The sequence below is a fragment of the Dromiciops gliroides genome, chromosome 1 (genome assembly GCF_019393635.1).
Source record: "Dromiciops gliroides isolate mDroGli1 chromosome 1, mDroGli1.pri, whole genome shotgun sequence".
Classification (NCBI taxonomy): Eukaryota; Metazoa; Chordata; class Mammalia; order Microbiotheria; family Microbiotheriidae; genus Dromiciops; species Dromiciops gliroides.
This window is the reverse complement of record NC_057861.1, coordinates 67726802-67742738: the sequence shown is the minus strand read 5'-3', so window position 1 is coordinate 67742738 and position 15937 is coordinate 67726802. Positions and strand designations below refer to the sequence as shown.

At 38.8% G+C, this 15937-nt stretch overlaps 1 protein-coding gene across 2 annotated transcripts in view; it reads left to right on the top strand.

Annotated features, from left to right (window-relative positions):
* RFX2 (regulatory factor X2) overlaps positions 1–15937 on the top strand; it is a 166686-nt gene that overhangs the window by 74196 nt on the left and 76553 nt on the right. For both annotated transcript variants that reach the window (XM_043979802.1, XM_043979801.1), the window contains exon 2: positions 14155–14267. In XM_043979802.1, the coding sequence (XP_043835737.1) occupies positions 14163–14267 (105 nt within the window). In that variant the 5' untranslated portion in view covers positions 14155–14162. The remainder of the gene's footprint in view (positions 1–14154; positions 14268–15937) is intronic.

Genomic DNA, 15937 nt, shown 5'->3' with positions numbered 1-15937 from the left:
TCAAGAAAGACTTAATATTCAAGGGAAATCAGGGACTTCAGACCAGGACATTTGTGATATGAGTTATTAATTTTTGAAAACACAGCTTAGGTGTCAGGGTTGTATGCTTCCATAGGAGCCAAAAAGAATTATGATTCTGAAGGTAAAGTTTATTTTAGAGTGGATCTTTGGACCAGCAGTGTTCCTTAAGAGTTTTTCTGTTGCCAAAAAGGAAACTTAAGGGTAAAGAAATAGTTATTGGTACCAAGATGGTCAAGGGAGGTAGGAATTACTTGTTGCACTTAATGTAATTTGAAATTCAGGACTGCTGGGATCAGGTGAGTTCTTATGCACACTCTCACCCTTCTCCAATCCCACAGACATATAGTCCAGGTCTTCATAACCATGTGCTTAGTTTGCTGCAGTCTCTGCCTTTTCTCCAGGGCTTAGACAAAGTGTTAATAATTCTAGAGCCCAGAGTTCTTCAGATGTCAGGTGCATTATGAATGTTTAACTGAGTTACCATCAGCTGTTGTGTTTATCATGTTATTAATCTTTCTAAAAGCCAGTACCTTTTTGACTGCTAATAATAGAACTCCTTCCCTTCCCTGGCCCATATATAAAAAGTGCTTTGCAGACTTTAAAGTACTAGATAAATGTTAACTCTTGGAAGGTGATAGGGGAAAATGTTCTTAAATGCTCTTCCAATCTTTCTCCAATTTTAGGAAGGATCCAAAAGTAGAAAACAATTATTTGGAGTAGCTTTGAAATCATTATAAAGAATAACCATATTTTAGAGTCTCAAGGATCTGAAATGTTGTTGGTGTGGGCACTCTTTCCACAGACACAACTTTCAACCCTTTTATAATTTTGTAGATTGTCCTTGAAAGTTTCTGCAAATGCTGCTATAAATATTTTTATACATATAGGTCCTTTTTCCCTTTTTAAAAAGAATTTCTTTGGGATTATAGATCTGGTAGTGGTATTGCTGGGTCAAAGGGTGTACAGTTTTATAGCCTTTTGGGCATAGTTTCAAATTGTTTTACAAGTGGTTGGATCAGTCCACAACTCCACCATTGTCTCATATCCCCACATCTTTTCTGTCATATTAGGCAATCTGTTAGGTTTGAGGTGGTATGAGATGAGTCTTAAAGCAAGCCAGGGAAGTCACAAGGCATAAGTGAGGAAGGAGAACATTCCAAGCATCAGAGACAGCTAGTGAAAAGTCAGAGTTGAGAAATGAAGTTTCATTTTTAAGAAACCATAAAGAAATACATCATCAGTGGATCACAAGAATAATGTAAGGGGCAGCTAGGTGGCGCAGTGGATAGAGCACCGGCCCTGGAGTCAGGAATGCCTGAGTTCAAATCCGGCCTCAGACATGTGACAGCTTACTAGCTGTGTGACCCTGGGCAAGTCACTTAACCCCAATTGCCTTACCAAAAAAGAAAAAGAAAAAGAAGAAAGGTAGGAAGAGGTCAGGTTTTACAGGCCTCTAAATGTTATATTTGATTTTGGAAATAATACAGAGCCATTGGTGTTTACCGAGTAAAGGGGAAGCATGGCAAAGTCAAACCCTCTCCTTTAGGAAAATCACTTTGGTACCTGAGTGGAGAAGGCACTAGAATGGAGAAAGACCTGAGGTAGGGAGACCAACCAGAAGTCTATTGCAAAAGGCCAGGTATGAAGTGATGAGGGCTTGCACCATGCAGCAGAGTAGTGGCTGTGTAATTAAAGAGAAGGGGACAGACATATCCAGGAGATGCTGTGTAGGTAGATATGACAAGACTTGACAACAGATTAGATGAGTGAGATAAATTTATTGGGGAATTGAAGATGACACTGAGAATGTGAGCCTGGATGACTGGGAAGATAAGATGGTTGTGCCCTCAAAAGCATAGGGAAGTTTGGAAGAGGGCAGGGTTGGGGGGAAGGTGATGAATTGTGTTTTGGACATGTTGAACTGGAGATACCAACATCCAGTTTGAGATATCCAAGAGGCATATGTGCCAAGAGGTGATATGTGTGTGACTAGAGTTTAGGAGTGAGACCAGGATTAGATAAATAGATCTGCATAGAGACAACAGTGGAATCCATGGGCGGTGATGGAATCACCAAGTGAGATAGTATAGAGCTGAGTTTCTTAACTTGGGGTCTCGGAAAATTTTTTTTAAATGTGATAACTTTGTCAATATAATTGATTTCTGTTGTCATCATATATATATATATGTATGTACATATATTTATATATTTGAAGACATTCTGAAAAGGGGGTTCACAGTCTTTAAAAGATTCTCAAATGGGTCCATGACACAAAAGAAAGTCAAGAATCCCTGGGATAGACAAGAGAAGAAGGCCCAGGACAGACCGTTGGGGGAGACCTTCAGTTACTAGGCATGTCCTGGATGAAGACCCAGCAAAAGAGATAAAGAATGGTCTGGTAGGTAGGAAAAGAACCAGTAGAATGCAATGTCCTGAAAACTTGGAGAGAGAGTATCCAGAAGGATTGGGTGATAAATAGTAGTAGTAAAGGCTGTGTAGACAGGCCAAGAAGAATGGAGATTGAGAAAAGAGCATTAGTTTGGGTAATTAAGAAATCAAGGGGCAGCTAGGTGGCGCAGTGGATAAAGCACTGGCCCTGGATTCAGGAGAACCTGAATTCAAATCCGGCCTCAGACACTTAACACTTACTAGCTGTGTGACCCTGGGCAAGTCACTTAACCCCAATTGCCTCACCAAAACAAAACAAAACAAAACAAAACAAGAAATCATCAGTCACTTTGGAGGGGGTGGTTTCAGTTGAATGATGGGTTTGGAAGTGAGATTGCAGAGGGTTTAAAAGCAAATGAGAGGAGAGGAAGTAGAGGTATCTACTCCTACTTTTATAGCTTTCTTAAGGATTTTACCTGAAAAGGGGAGGAAGTCATATGACAATAGCTATCAGGATTGGTCAGATAAAGCGAGGGTTTTTAAAGGTTGGAGGAGACATGTTTGTGGACAAGAGGGAGAGTCAGTGGATAGGGAGTGATTGAAGATTAGAAAGACTGGGGATGGTAGAAGTGGCAATTTGTTTAAAAACAATCACAAACCAACAGAATGAGATGAGATTAGGGGGATGCAGAGGGGTTTGTCTTATTGAAGAAAGGGACTATCTTTTCATGTGGAATGGGGTGAAAGAGAAGATGAAGGAAGAAAACATCTGAGTATTATGAGATGAGGAGGAAGGGAGAAGAAGAAATCCTTGGTGAATGGCCTTGATTTTTTTCATTGAATTATGTATGAAGTGAGTTCTCCAACTGAAATTGTATGGAGGAGAGGTGTCCTGTGGGAAGTTTGAGGAGAGAGAAGAATGTTTAGAACAGCTGCTATAGAATGCGGGATAGTGAATTGATTAGGGAGGTGTAAAGGTTTTCCTTGCTGTAGTAAGGGTCCACTTGAGATTATGTATCACAGTTTAGTAGTGGACCCAGTCAGCATGGTTTTCTGATTTCCTCCTCTTTGTTTAGCAGTACTTAAATTGGATCAAAGGAGGCAGATGGTGGAAGTAATCCAAGGTTGGGGTTTGGCAAGGTGTGATTGATGATAGGATAACATTTTCATTGGTGAGGATACTACTACCGTGACACAGATTGAATTGCCATGGCCAAAAAACATGATCAATCTCTTTTTCAGTCTTGTGGTGGAGCCTCCCTCTCCTTTAGTTCCAAGGCAACAGACACAATCTACCCACAAACCTCTGTTTGAAGCCCTTTGGGATTAGAGGGACCTACCAGAGCTTGTGCATCAGTGGTATAATCTTCAGACCCCCAGGGTGACTTCCATACAACAATGGGACTTAAGTAGAAAATTACTATAAACAACTAGTTTAAAAATGAAACTAGTGTTCATAACTGTCACTCTAGTTTAGTTCCTAGTAGTTATTTTTTTTCAAATTTTAGTCCTATAGACTAATAGGGAGAAATTACTCTGGGGATGTGAGCTTTTTGTGCCATTAAGATACCACTGAATACCTGGGAAATAGAATTTAAATGTTATTCTGGTGGCCAAAAGAGTTCATTTATTCTATTTATCCATCAATAACTAAAGTGATTTAACGTTTTTCCAGCTCTTAATAAAACTAATATCCAAGATGTTCAAACAGTTTGTAAATATTAATTTTTACTGCATAAGGTAAGTGATATCATCAATACTTAACATATAGGGAAACAGGCAAAAAGGGGAAAAAGAAAAAGATTGCTTAAGGTCAAAGTGAGTTAGTGACTGAGTGAAGAATGGAGTCCAGAAATTATCCTCATCTTTTTCTGCATTTCCTTTCCTGTCATTACTAGTTACTTGGTTACCAGAATATTTGCATGTAAACAGAAGCTTCTTCCCTTTATATCCAGGCAGATTCATTCATTGATGCCTTAATCCAGACTTGGCTACATTTCCTTTTTATTTGCTAAATATTCTCTTAAACACCAGAGCAGAGGTCTCACTATGTTTTAGTTTCCTCTGAAGCCCTTCCAAAAGGACATTTGGGTTTTATGCTTGTTTTCTTAGGTAGAGCCAGAACACACCTGAGTATAGACCTGAGCTGATTGAAACAGTTCCACAACTCCTGTTTCACATTTATACATTTCCCTTGATAATTTTGATGGTGGAACCTTTATTAGGCAAATAAAATCTGCTTGATTTAGAAATGACATTTTTTTTTTTTACCTAAAAGGTAGGAGGCAGGGGGCAGCTAGGTAGCACAGTGGATAAAGCACCAGCCCTGGATTCAGGAGGACCTGAGTTCAAATCTGGCCTCAGACACTTGACACTTACTAGCTGTGTGACCCTGGGCAAGTTACTTAACCCTCATTGCCCCACCAAAAAAACCCCGAAAAACAAGCAAAACCAAAAAGGTATGAGACTAATTCTGATAAGTTCATTGGGCAAAAGCTGGGGGGGGGTGTGTGTGGGAGGGGGCCAGAGGAGGCTCTGGTTTTTGCTGTTCTGTTGGACCCCACACTTCCTCCTTAAATATTCAGACTTCTGATGCTAGTCATATCCTCTTTATTTGTCACCTGCAAATGAATTGACGGTCGCACCTGAATATTTTCCTTTTGTGTAGGGGGCAGGGGATAAAACAATTGAGAAAGGAAACTCTAGCAAGGAACCCATTCCTATCAGTCTCAAATCAGCAAGTTAGTTGATCATGACTGTGATGACATCTCTCCATGACATCTGTTTTGAGGGGGAGGGATGAGAAGGGAGAGGCAGGTAGACAAGCACCAAGCATTTATTAAGCACTTACTCTGTGCCAGAGATACTGGGAATACAGATATGAGCTAAAGCAAAGTTGATCTCTGTTCTCAAGGTGCTTACATTCTTTAGTAAAAATGAGTTTTTATTGATACCTTTTGTTTCTTACATCATCAGTTGTCCCAAGTGTTTTCCCCCTCCTCCTTTCAGAGACCCACCCGATATAACAAATTATATTTTTTAGAGAGGGAAAAAGAAATCAGCACAACTGATCAATATGTAGAAAAAAATCCAAAAATACGCAACATATAACACCTATCTTTTCAAACGAGTTCTACTTGATTTTTATAAATTCGTTAATTTGTTTTTGATTTTTTGGTGTGTAGTTGGTCTTTCCATTTATGTTGTTGTAGTTGTTGTGTATATTGTTTTCTTGGCTCTGCTTGTTTCACTCTACATCATTTCATATAGATTTTTCCATGTATGTCTATGTATGTCACACATAATTTCTTACAGCACAGTGATGTTCCATTACATTCATGTACCACAATTTGTTTAGTCATTCTTTATTGAGTGGGTGTGTCTATTTTCTTTCTTATTTTTAGCTATTACATAAAGTGTAGCTATCAATATTAGGGACTTTTCTTCAGTGGCTTTCTTGTTGTATAAGCCCAATATTGGAGTCTCTGGTTTAAAGGTTATAGACATTTTAGTCACTTTATTTGCATAATTCCAAATTGCTTTCCCAATGGTTGTATCATTTCCCAGCTTCACCAAGAATGTATTAATGTGCCTAACCCCTCCAACATTGACTACTGCCATTTTTTGGTCATTTTTGCCAACTTGTAGGGTATGATGTAAAACCTCAGGGTTATATTGATTTGCACTTCTCATTATTAGTGATTTGGAATATTCTTTCATATTTTACCTTGTGAATACTTTGCAATTCTTCTTTCAAGAATTGTTTGCTCATATCCTTTGACCATTTATCTATTGGGTAATGAGCCTTAGTCATATATGTAGATATATATATATATATCCACATATATACCCACATATACGTATGTATGTATGTATTGTTTCTATATCTTGGAAACCAAAATCTTATTAGAGAAATAGGATAATTTTTTTTCTTTATTCTACCACTTCCCTTCTTATCTTAGGTACATTAATTTTATCTGTCCAGAAGCTTTTCAGTTTTGAGTAATCATATTTCTCAATGTTATCTTTTGTAATTGCCTCTATCTCTTTTTTGGTTAAGAATATATCTTTTTTTTTTTTTTAAAGTGAGACAATTGGGGTTAAGTGACTTGCCCAGGTTCACACAGCTAGTAAGTGTTAAGTGTCTGATGTGAACTCAGGTACTCCTGACTCCAGGGCCGGTGCTCTATCCATTGAGCCATCTAGCTGCCCCAAGAATATATCTCTTAGCCACGACTGTGAGGGGAATGAGATCTGATTCTCTTATGATTTTTTATAGTGTTATCTTTTCTTGGGGGTTGGGGGGGAGACAATGAGGGTTAAGTGACTTGCCCAGGGTCACACTGTTAGTTAAGTGTCAAGTGTCTGAGGCTGTATTTGAACTCAGGTCCTCCTGAATCCAGGGCCAGTGCTTTATCCACTGTGCCACCTAGCTGCCCCTGGGCCTGTATTTTTTATTGGCAGTCCCTGATCTTTAAGGTCTATAAAGGATGTACTAACTATTTTTTCCTATTTACATTTCTTTTCAGTACCTCTTCACCTTAGTATACGATCATGTTTATAAAAGTTCCATGTGATGCTTAGAAATATTTATATTCTTTTGCTATCCTCTTTAGAAGATGCCATAATTCTTCATTCTAGTTTCTCTGGGAATTTGTTCAGTTTCACATTTTCTGTTTTGTTTTATCCTTTTAGCATAATATAGTTTCCTTGTTTATCACTTTCTATTTTTTGAATGTTTTTGCTTTGTCACATAGCATAATTACACCTCCTTTTTTTGATTCACTTGATGCATAGTAAATTTTATTCCATTCCCTCAGTTTTATTTTGTATATGTCTTTTTAAAAAAATGTGGTTTTTGTATGCCACAAATTGTAGGGTTTCATTTTGTTTTGTTTTCTTATCTATTCTGTCACTCTTTTTTTGCTTTATTGGATTGTTTAATCCATTCACATTTAAAGTATTGAGAGTTAGGTTTATATTTTCCACTATCAGCCTCTAATAATTTTTTTCAGGTTATGATTTTCCCCCTTCTTTTGCTGTAAATGCAGTACTAGGTTCCTTCAGTTACTTTACCTTAATCTTTTTAAGGTGTCCCTGTCCTCACTGGATCTCTTCCCTGAACCCTTGGTCCCTTCCTTAAATTTTTTTGCTTATTAGTTTTTGGTTTTGCTATTAGTTCCTTTTTCTCTCCTACTTTCATATGGTTATATAATTCTTCCCTCCCTTTTTCCTTTCAGTCAACTAGTTTCCTTCTTCCTCTCTTCTCCTTCCCTTCAACTGATCTTGTTCATTAGTTTTTTCCCCAATCTTAATAGTATTTTATTTTTTTCATTAGTTTTTAAAATTTCTTTTTTGCACCTCTTTCCAAAAATAATTTCTTTTGCTCTCTTATCTACCTTCTTTGTCTCATCTTGATCCTCATTCTCTGATTCATGTTCCCTCTAATTATCTGGTCTCTTTTTCTTTGTAATCCTCATGTAATTAAAATTTCCAAGGTATCCATTCCAAGCTTTCTCCTCCAAGGGGTTTCTGCCACTTTCTTCTAGAGACTGTCTTATAGACTGTCTGAGGACTTTCCCTTTTCCATTGTTCCTCACTCCTAGAACAATGCCAGTTATTGCAGGTGTCAGAGAAGACACTGCCTAATGGTCACCTCCCTTCCCCACATTTGCCTCAAAATCTCCCCGGGTCCATGTCCGCCTACTCCCCCAGGTACCAGGCATCCCCTTGAATATATGGAATTTGAGGGTTGCCTATAAACTCAATTACCCATTTTCCCATGGAAACCGATTTCTTGTTTCTCTTTCTTTTTCTCTGTATTCTGTTTCACTGCCCTCTGCTGATGCAAAATGAAGAGCCTGCTCTGGACCTTAGCACTAGCCCCTGAACCTTGGCACTGCACACGTGCTTCTCAAACAGCTATGGGTAGGCTTTCTGGGGGTGATCTGGAGTTAGGCTGTAGAAAGCAGGAATTCTTAATCAGGGGTCTGTGAACTTGTTCTTTTTTTTTATTTTTTTGAATTGGTGATTGTATTTCTGTATTCCTATGTAGTTAATACATTTAAAAACACCATTCTGAGAAGTTCATAGGCTTCATTCAAACTTCCAGTGTTTATCACATAGGTGCTTTAGAAGAAAACAAATTATATTAGGGATATTTATTCAATTAAGAAATATCATTTAGCACAGTGCTTGCACACAGTACATGCTTAAAAAGTGTGTTTTCAATTCATTCAGTACTTAATTATAATATGCAATAAGGCATAATAAATGCACTAGAAAGTGCAGAAGTTGATGCTTTACAAGTTTGGAGGGGGGAGGTTGTTACCATTTTGGGGAAGAGGCTATCAAGAAAAGCTTTCTGGATAAGGTAGCATTTGAAACTTTCAAGCTTCCAAAATGTTGATCTTATTTCTTCTTGGCTCCCTTATAGCTCTTATGAAGCTACGTGCTGGGCTACTTAGTGATAAGAGCCAAAGCCTTTTGGGTCCTTTATAGTCTGGGAGGATTCAATTCTGGGCTCTCCTTGGCTTCTCAGTTCCTGAATCCTGCTTAAAGCTGTGGGAAGGAGTAACTATTCCTCTGTCTCAGACTGAGCTTTCATTTATTTATTTAGTTCATTCACCAGATGCCAATTAAGTTGTGCCAGGTGCTGTGGGCAATGCAAAATTTACCCATTTGAAGGTCATGGTCTAGTGGGAGGCTAGGACACAAGGGGAAGATAACTTAATATACTACTATGCACAATATAGAACATCAGAGAAGTATAAAAGAGAGGGGAGGAGGGGCTTGCTTTGATATAACAGTGGATCAGAAAGTGGATTCAAGACTTTCTTAGAAAGTTTGAATCTAGGGAGCAGCTAGGTGGCACAGTAGATAAAGCACCAGCCCTGGATTCAGGAGGACCTGAGTTCAAATCCAGTCTCAGACACTTGACTCTTACTAGCTGTGTGACCCTGGGCAAGTCACTTAACCCTCATTGCCCCACCAAAAAAACAAACAAATAAAAACAACAAAAACAGAAAGTTTGAATCTAACAGGTAGAAAGTTCACGGTTAAATAAAAAAGGGTTTATGGGGTGTCCTGGTAACAGGAATTCATTTATATTTCCCTATGTGAATGTGGCCAAGTCATTTAACTTCTCTGAGCCTCAGTTTACTCATCTGTAAAATGGGATAATAATAATAATTATTCTACCTACCTCACAGGACTGTTGTGAGTGAAATATTTGTCAACCATAAAATCCTACTAAATGCGAGTTTTGTTCTTACATGGAAGACTTCATGGAAGGGATACTGTTTGAGTTGGAATTAAGGGATAGACAAGCAGGGAACACACAATGAACAATGTGTCACATGATGGTGTCATGGGGCGCAGAGCACCCCAGAATTTCTCTGGGGCACACCGAGGAATCTTCTCCTTGAGAAACTAAACCAGAGGACAGATAACGCCTAGAGGAACCAAATCGGACTGAGCTTGCTTGGGATTCCTACCCTTCATTCCGGTCTCCCTTATCCTGGGGAGATAAGTTTGGGTGTGGCTTCGGCCTTTGTGTCCTGAAGAGGGATCCATAGCCACCCCTCACCCAATTCCTTTAGTCACTACCAGTGGGGGATGGTCCTCCACTGCTCACCCAATTCCCCCAGCTACCACCAGTGGGAGATGGTCCTCTCTCACTAAAGGAACTTTTCACGGGCAGATGGTCCACCCCCATCAGTCCTCTATAAAAGTACCTTCCAGTCTCCTGTTCGAGGAGATTTGGTACCTCTGAGCCATGTGCTTTATGCCAAATCTCCCCATGAAAAGTCTAAGGATTTCTTTCATGGTTTCCCTCCCCCCACCCTTCCCTTCCCTTGCTCCTAAATAAACTATCACCTTGTTCTAACTAAGTTTTGTGTGCAAGAGGGTGTAATTCTTTAAAGAGGAATTCCCAAGAACCCCAACTCCTACCCCAACCGCAACCCGTACCCCATTTTAAATCTCACTTGAAAGCTCTTGGCCCTACTTTTTGCACACGACAGATCCTGAAGAAAGTGATGGCAACATAGTCCTAAGGTTTATCTCCAGCACTTTGACCAGGCAAACTGTGGAAAATAAGGTTCACACTCCAAAGCAAATTATTCCTTGTGGGTAGAACTGATGTTAGCTCTCTGCTTCTATCATTAGCATATCGTGATCATCACTTCAGTCTGTCTTCCTTTCTCTTCCTATGGCCTCATTGTTTCCTGCTGTAGCACTGTGACCAAATCCTCAAATGTGACTAGCTGATAGACAGTGAGTGCAAAAGACTGTAAGCAAGAAGCCACATGATGACCACCTTCTAACAGGCCAATTGCGAGGAACAGTTTTGTGAAGAAGGGAGATGAAAGAAAAGAAAAACATCCAGAGGACAATACACTGAGTTTCAGAAAATTCAGCAGGTATCAAGTCCAACAGGTAGAAAATCTGTGGTTAAGTAGAAAAGTGTTTGGGAGATGTCATTAATGCCTAACAATAGCTCATATTTATCATCCCTTCTACCCAGTGCTTTCCTCTCAACAGCCCTGTGAAGCAGGGAATGTAAGTAGTGTTATTCTCATCTCACAGTTGAGAAACATGGGACTTACAGAAAGAAATCTAATCAACTTACTCAAGGCCACACTAGAACCAGTCTTCTGCAGTAGAGCCAGGACGCATACTTGTGTCCTACCTACTATACAACACTGCCCCCCAGAGGCTCTGAGCACCTCTGGTTTTCAGGGGCCCCTGCCTTAGTTATGGGTAGAAGCAGTCCATCCAGCTGCGTATTCCAAGTCACTGACAGTGACACTAAGAAGTGTGTATAGCTTTTAACATCAATAAATATTGAGATTTACCCCCCTTCTCCACTAACCATGCCCAATACATATATACATATTTAAAAACTTTGTCACTATTGTTATCAGAAATGTTCCCTCCCCTTATCCCCCTTCTTCTTAAAGGGGCAGTGTTTTACTGGTACATATAGAAACAGTAAGCAAATTCCCATTTCTGTCCACTAGTAAAGTCAACAGTTTTTAAATAAGATTGTAAAACTTCTAGGTTAAGATTGTTAAATAGTAAAATAGCTACTAAAGGGCTTGAAGGCAGAGGTGGCCTTTTTTTTTTTTTTTTGTATCTTAAATAAATTCTTACAGCTCAGAATGGTCTATTACATTCATGTGCCACAATTTATTTAGCCATTCCCCAGTCAGTGAACTTCTACTTTGTTTCTGCTTCTTAGCTGTGATATAATGTGCAGCTATAAATATTTTGGCATATATGGGGACTTTTCTTATTATTATCAATGGCTCCCTTGTGGTACAAGCCCTATATTGGAGTCTCTGGTTCTCAGGGTATAGACATTTTAGTCACTGTATTTGCTTTCCAAAGTAGTCATACCATTTCATAGCTCCTTCAAAAATACCAGTGTGTCTGTCATTCCACAACTCCTCCAGCATTGACTGTTGCCATTCGGGGTGGGGGTGGGGTAATTTTTGGCCAATTTATATGTATGAAGTGAACTAATGACTTCTTTAGGCAACTGCAATTCTTTCTTGGCTTTTAGGAAAGATTGTAGGGGACAGAATATTCTTCAGAATGCTTAAGCAGATGAGCTGCTTATTTGCAAATAAAGACAGCTTAAAGATTCAGTAGTATTTGAGGTTTTGGGGGGTTTTTTTTGGTGGTTTTTTTGTTTGTTTTGGTTGGGCAATGAGGGTTAAGTGACTTGCCCAGTCAGGGTCACACAGCTAATGTCAAGTGTCTGAGGCCATATATAAACTCAGGTCCTCCTGAATCCAGGGCTGGTGCTTTATCTACCGTATCACCTAGCTGCCCCAATTCAATAGTATTTGGATTGACGAAATCCTGTCTCTTCTATTTTGTGCTAATGTTATTGCGTTGACTTATAAAGTAGAATTTTTTGAAATATATATTAGAAAGTTCAATATGTCAAACATAAAAGATGTAATACTTTGGCATTCTTTTGAAGAGAGACTACTATATGAACAGAGGTAGGCATTACTACTCCCTTTATAATCAACTGCACATATTTGAGGCCTTGGGGGACAAAGGATGAAAAGGACAGTCTCTGTTAGTAAGTCTTCCAGGGGCAGGTTGTGGAAAGTAGATACAACATGTCATAAATAATCCTGATGCCAGGTAGAATGTTGTAGAGACAAAAGAAAGAGATGTGCTCTTGGAAAATTTAAAGTGAGAGATCATTCAGCTTTAGGGTAGACGATGGAGATCGAGCAAATCTTTGTGGAGGAAGACCATACATCTTCTTGGCCTTGAAGAAGGATTTCAATAGAGAATGATGGGGAGGGTATGCATTCCAGTCTTGGGAGATGGTTTACACCAATGAACAGAGATAGTAGGATGAGATCAGAAATAATTAATCACTTAATTTGGCTCGAAGATACAGGAAGTAATGTGAAATAAATCTATAAAGGTAATGTTTCACTGGAGTAGTGTAATCCTCTTGTGTTTGATCCCCTGTTATTGAGGAAGCTTGGTTTGGTGGAAAGACTCCTGGGCTCAGAGTCAAAGGGACCTTGGTCTGATTCCCAACTCCACTACATACTGCTGGGACACTGGGCAAATTGCTTCATCTCCCTGGGCTTCAGTTTCTTTATCTGTGACATAAAGGAATTAGACTAGGGGCAGCTAGGTGGCACAGTGGATAAAGCACCAGCACTGGATTCAGGAGTACCTGAGTTCAAATTTGGCTTCAGACACTTGACATTAGCTGTGTGACCCTGGGCAGGTCACTTAACCCTCATTGCCCTGCAAAAAATAAAATAAAGTACATTTTAAAAGGAGTTAGACTAGATATGACCTCTGATTTCTCTTCAGGTTCTAAATCTATGATCATATCAATCTTTTTTTTTTTTCTCTTTTGAGAGTGGCTAATGCTTTTATTTGGGTATGTTTATATTCTCAGTACTGCTAGTAAGATGTCTTCTGATTTTGCTTAGAATTGTCTGGGCAACCTAGGAAGATTCCTTCTTACTCTGTGACATGGTTCTATTTCATAGGCATCCCAAGTCACAGGTTCATCCCCTTTTCTCAGTGGAGAACAATCCAAAATGCTTTTTTCTTGTATAAATAACTAGCTAGTCAGTAGGCAGCCCTGTGACATAGTGGATAAAGCATTGGACTTGGAGTCAGGACAACCTGAGTTCAAATATGTACGAAAAGTGGGATCCAAGTCCCTTAATTTCTGTCAGTTTCAGTTTCCTCATCTGTAAATTGAGGCTGATGATAGCACTTACCTCAAGGGTTGTTGTGAGGATCAAATAGGATGATATTGGTTACATTCTTTGCAAACCTAGAGGCACTATATAATTGCTATTTATTATTATTATTAACATTATGGCTTTGAAAGTAATTGAACTCAATCAGTCTGAAAAAGAGGGAGACAGTTATTCTTGGCCCTCAAGTGTAATTGCCTTCCTATTGAGGAATATCTGCAGTTGTGCTGTGACACAGTAATTTCCCAGTGCTTTTTAAAATACTTATATTTAGAAACACATTCTCTCTTCTCTCCTCCCCTTTTTCTTTCTATGGAACAATTGTGCGACCTTTTTTTATTGTTGGCACAGTAAGAGCAGGATCTCTGTATTTAATCTTTGGAAGAATAACTCCTCTATGTGGTCAGTACCCTCCTAACTTTGGGCTTCTAATAGCTTTCTTCTTTAGGATACTTTCCCACTCAACTCTGATCTTTCCTTTCTTTAGAACTGAGCATGCAGAATCCAGAGGGCGGATCAGATTCAGCGACCTCTGTGGCACTCCGTACATCAGCGTCTGCTCAGGCCCCAGTTGTTCAACCTGTGGCAGCCTCCCAGCAGGTAACATAACCACTTCTATGTTTGACTTCAAAAGTGAAACCACAGTTGATTTGGGCTCATTTGTTTTTATTCTTTAAGTATTTAAAGTTTTTGAACAACAGACAAAGCGTATAAATTTTTCTAAATTGACTTATGCTTGGTGTCAGAGGAAATCTATTTTTATCAGTTAGTCAGTAAACATTTATTAAGAACCTAGGTGATGTGCTAAACCTAGGGGTATATCGATAGGCCAGTCTCATCCCTCTAGGGTTTCGTAATCTATTGGAAAGATAACATGCAAATAGCTGCAGACAAACAAGCTCTATACAGAAAACAATAGGAAATAAGCAACAGAAGGAAGGCACTAGTATTAATCAAAATAGAGAAAGACTTCCTGTACAAGGTGAGATATCAGCAAGGATTTAAAGGAAATCAAGAAGCAGAGATGAGGAGAGAGAACATTCCAGGCAGGGGGGACGGCCAGTGAAATTTTTATATAATTATGTCTCACTATAAACATACATTTTGCCTTCCAAAGAGATATGATTTAAGGAGTTAACTTATAATATTTAGGACAATGCATTGGTTTAAATTATTGAAATAACTCTAATTTTTTGTTATACTACATTATCTTACTCTGTAATTCTTTTTTTTTTTTAAATTATTTTCTAGTTACATGTAGAGATAGTTTGCAACATTTGTTTTCATAAGATTTCTGGTTTCAAATCTTTCTCCCTCCCTCCCCTTCCCCAAGACAGCAAGCAATCCAATATAAGTTATACGTGCATAGTCACATTAAACATATTTCTGCATCAGTCATGCTGTGAAAGAAGAATCAGAGCAAAAGGGAAAAACCTCAAAGAAGGAAAACAAAAAAAGTAGAAATAGTATGGCGCAATCTGTATCTAGATGCCACAGTTCTTTTTTTCTGTAAGGAGAAGGCATGAGGTATCTTCTTCTGGTGATGTAGCAGGGTCAATTACCTAAATTTGCTGCGTTGTACCTGGAAAAGGGAATTGTTGTTTTTAGTTGAGTCTGAGTCTTCATGATCCCTTTTTGGGGTTTTCTTGGCAAATAAACTGGAGTAATTTCTGATTTCCATCTCTGACTTACTTTGCAGATGAGGAAACCGTGGCAGGTTTAAATGACTTGCTCAGGGTCACACAGCTAGTAAATGTCTGAGGTCAGATTTGAATTCAGGTCTTCCTGACTTAGGGCCTGGTACTCTACCCACTGTGCTACCTACCCACCCAACAGCAACAGGGAAGGATCAGGTATATTCTTTTGATAACATAGCAGGGTCAATTACTTGTTGTTTTGAAAAAAGGAGACGATGGATGAAGATGAGAATTGATTGAGGAGGAGGATTAATTGATGAAGATGAGGTTTGATTGATGATGAAGATTGATTGATGATGGTTGATAATGATGCTAAAATGTATAGTACTTTGCTGGGCTACTGTGAAGAAAATTCTTTGTCAGGTATAAGGTACTATACAAATGTTATCTATTACTGTTGTTGCAAGAATCAACGTCATGGGTTTATTGTAAGGAAATCTCTCTTTAAAGTACTATATAAATGTACTATATGAATATAAATTTTAAAAAATGATGAGCAGGATGCTATCAAAAAAACCCAGAAAGACTTACATGAGCTGATACAACATGAAATGTACTGTATACAAAATAACA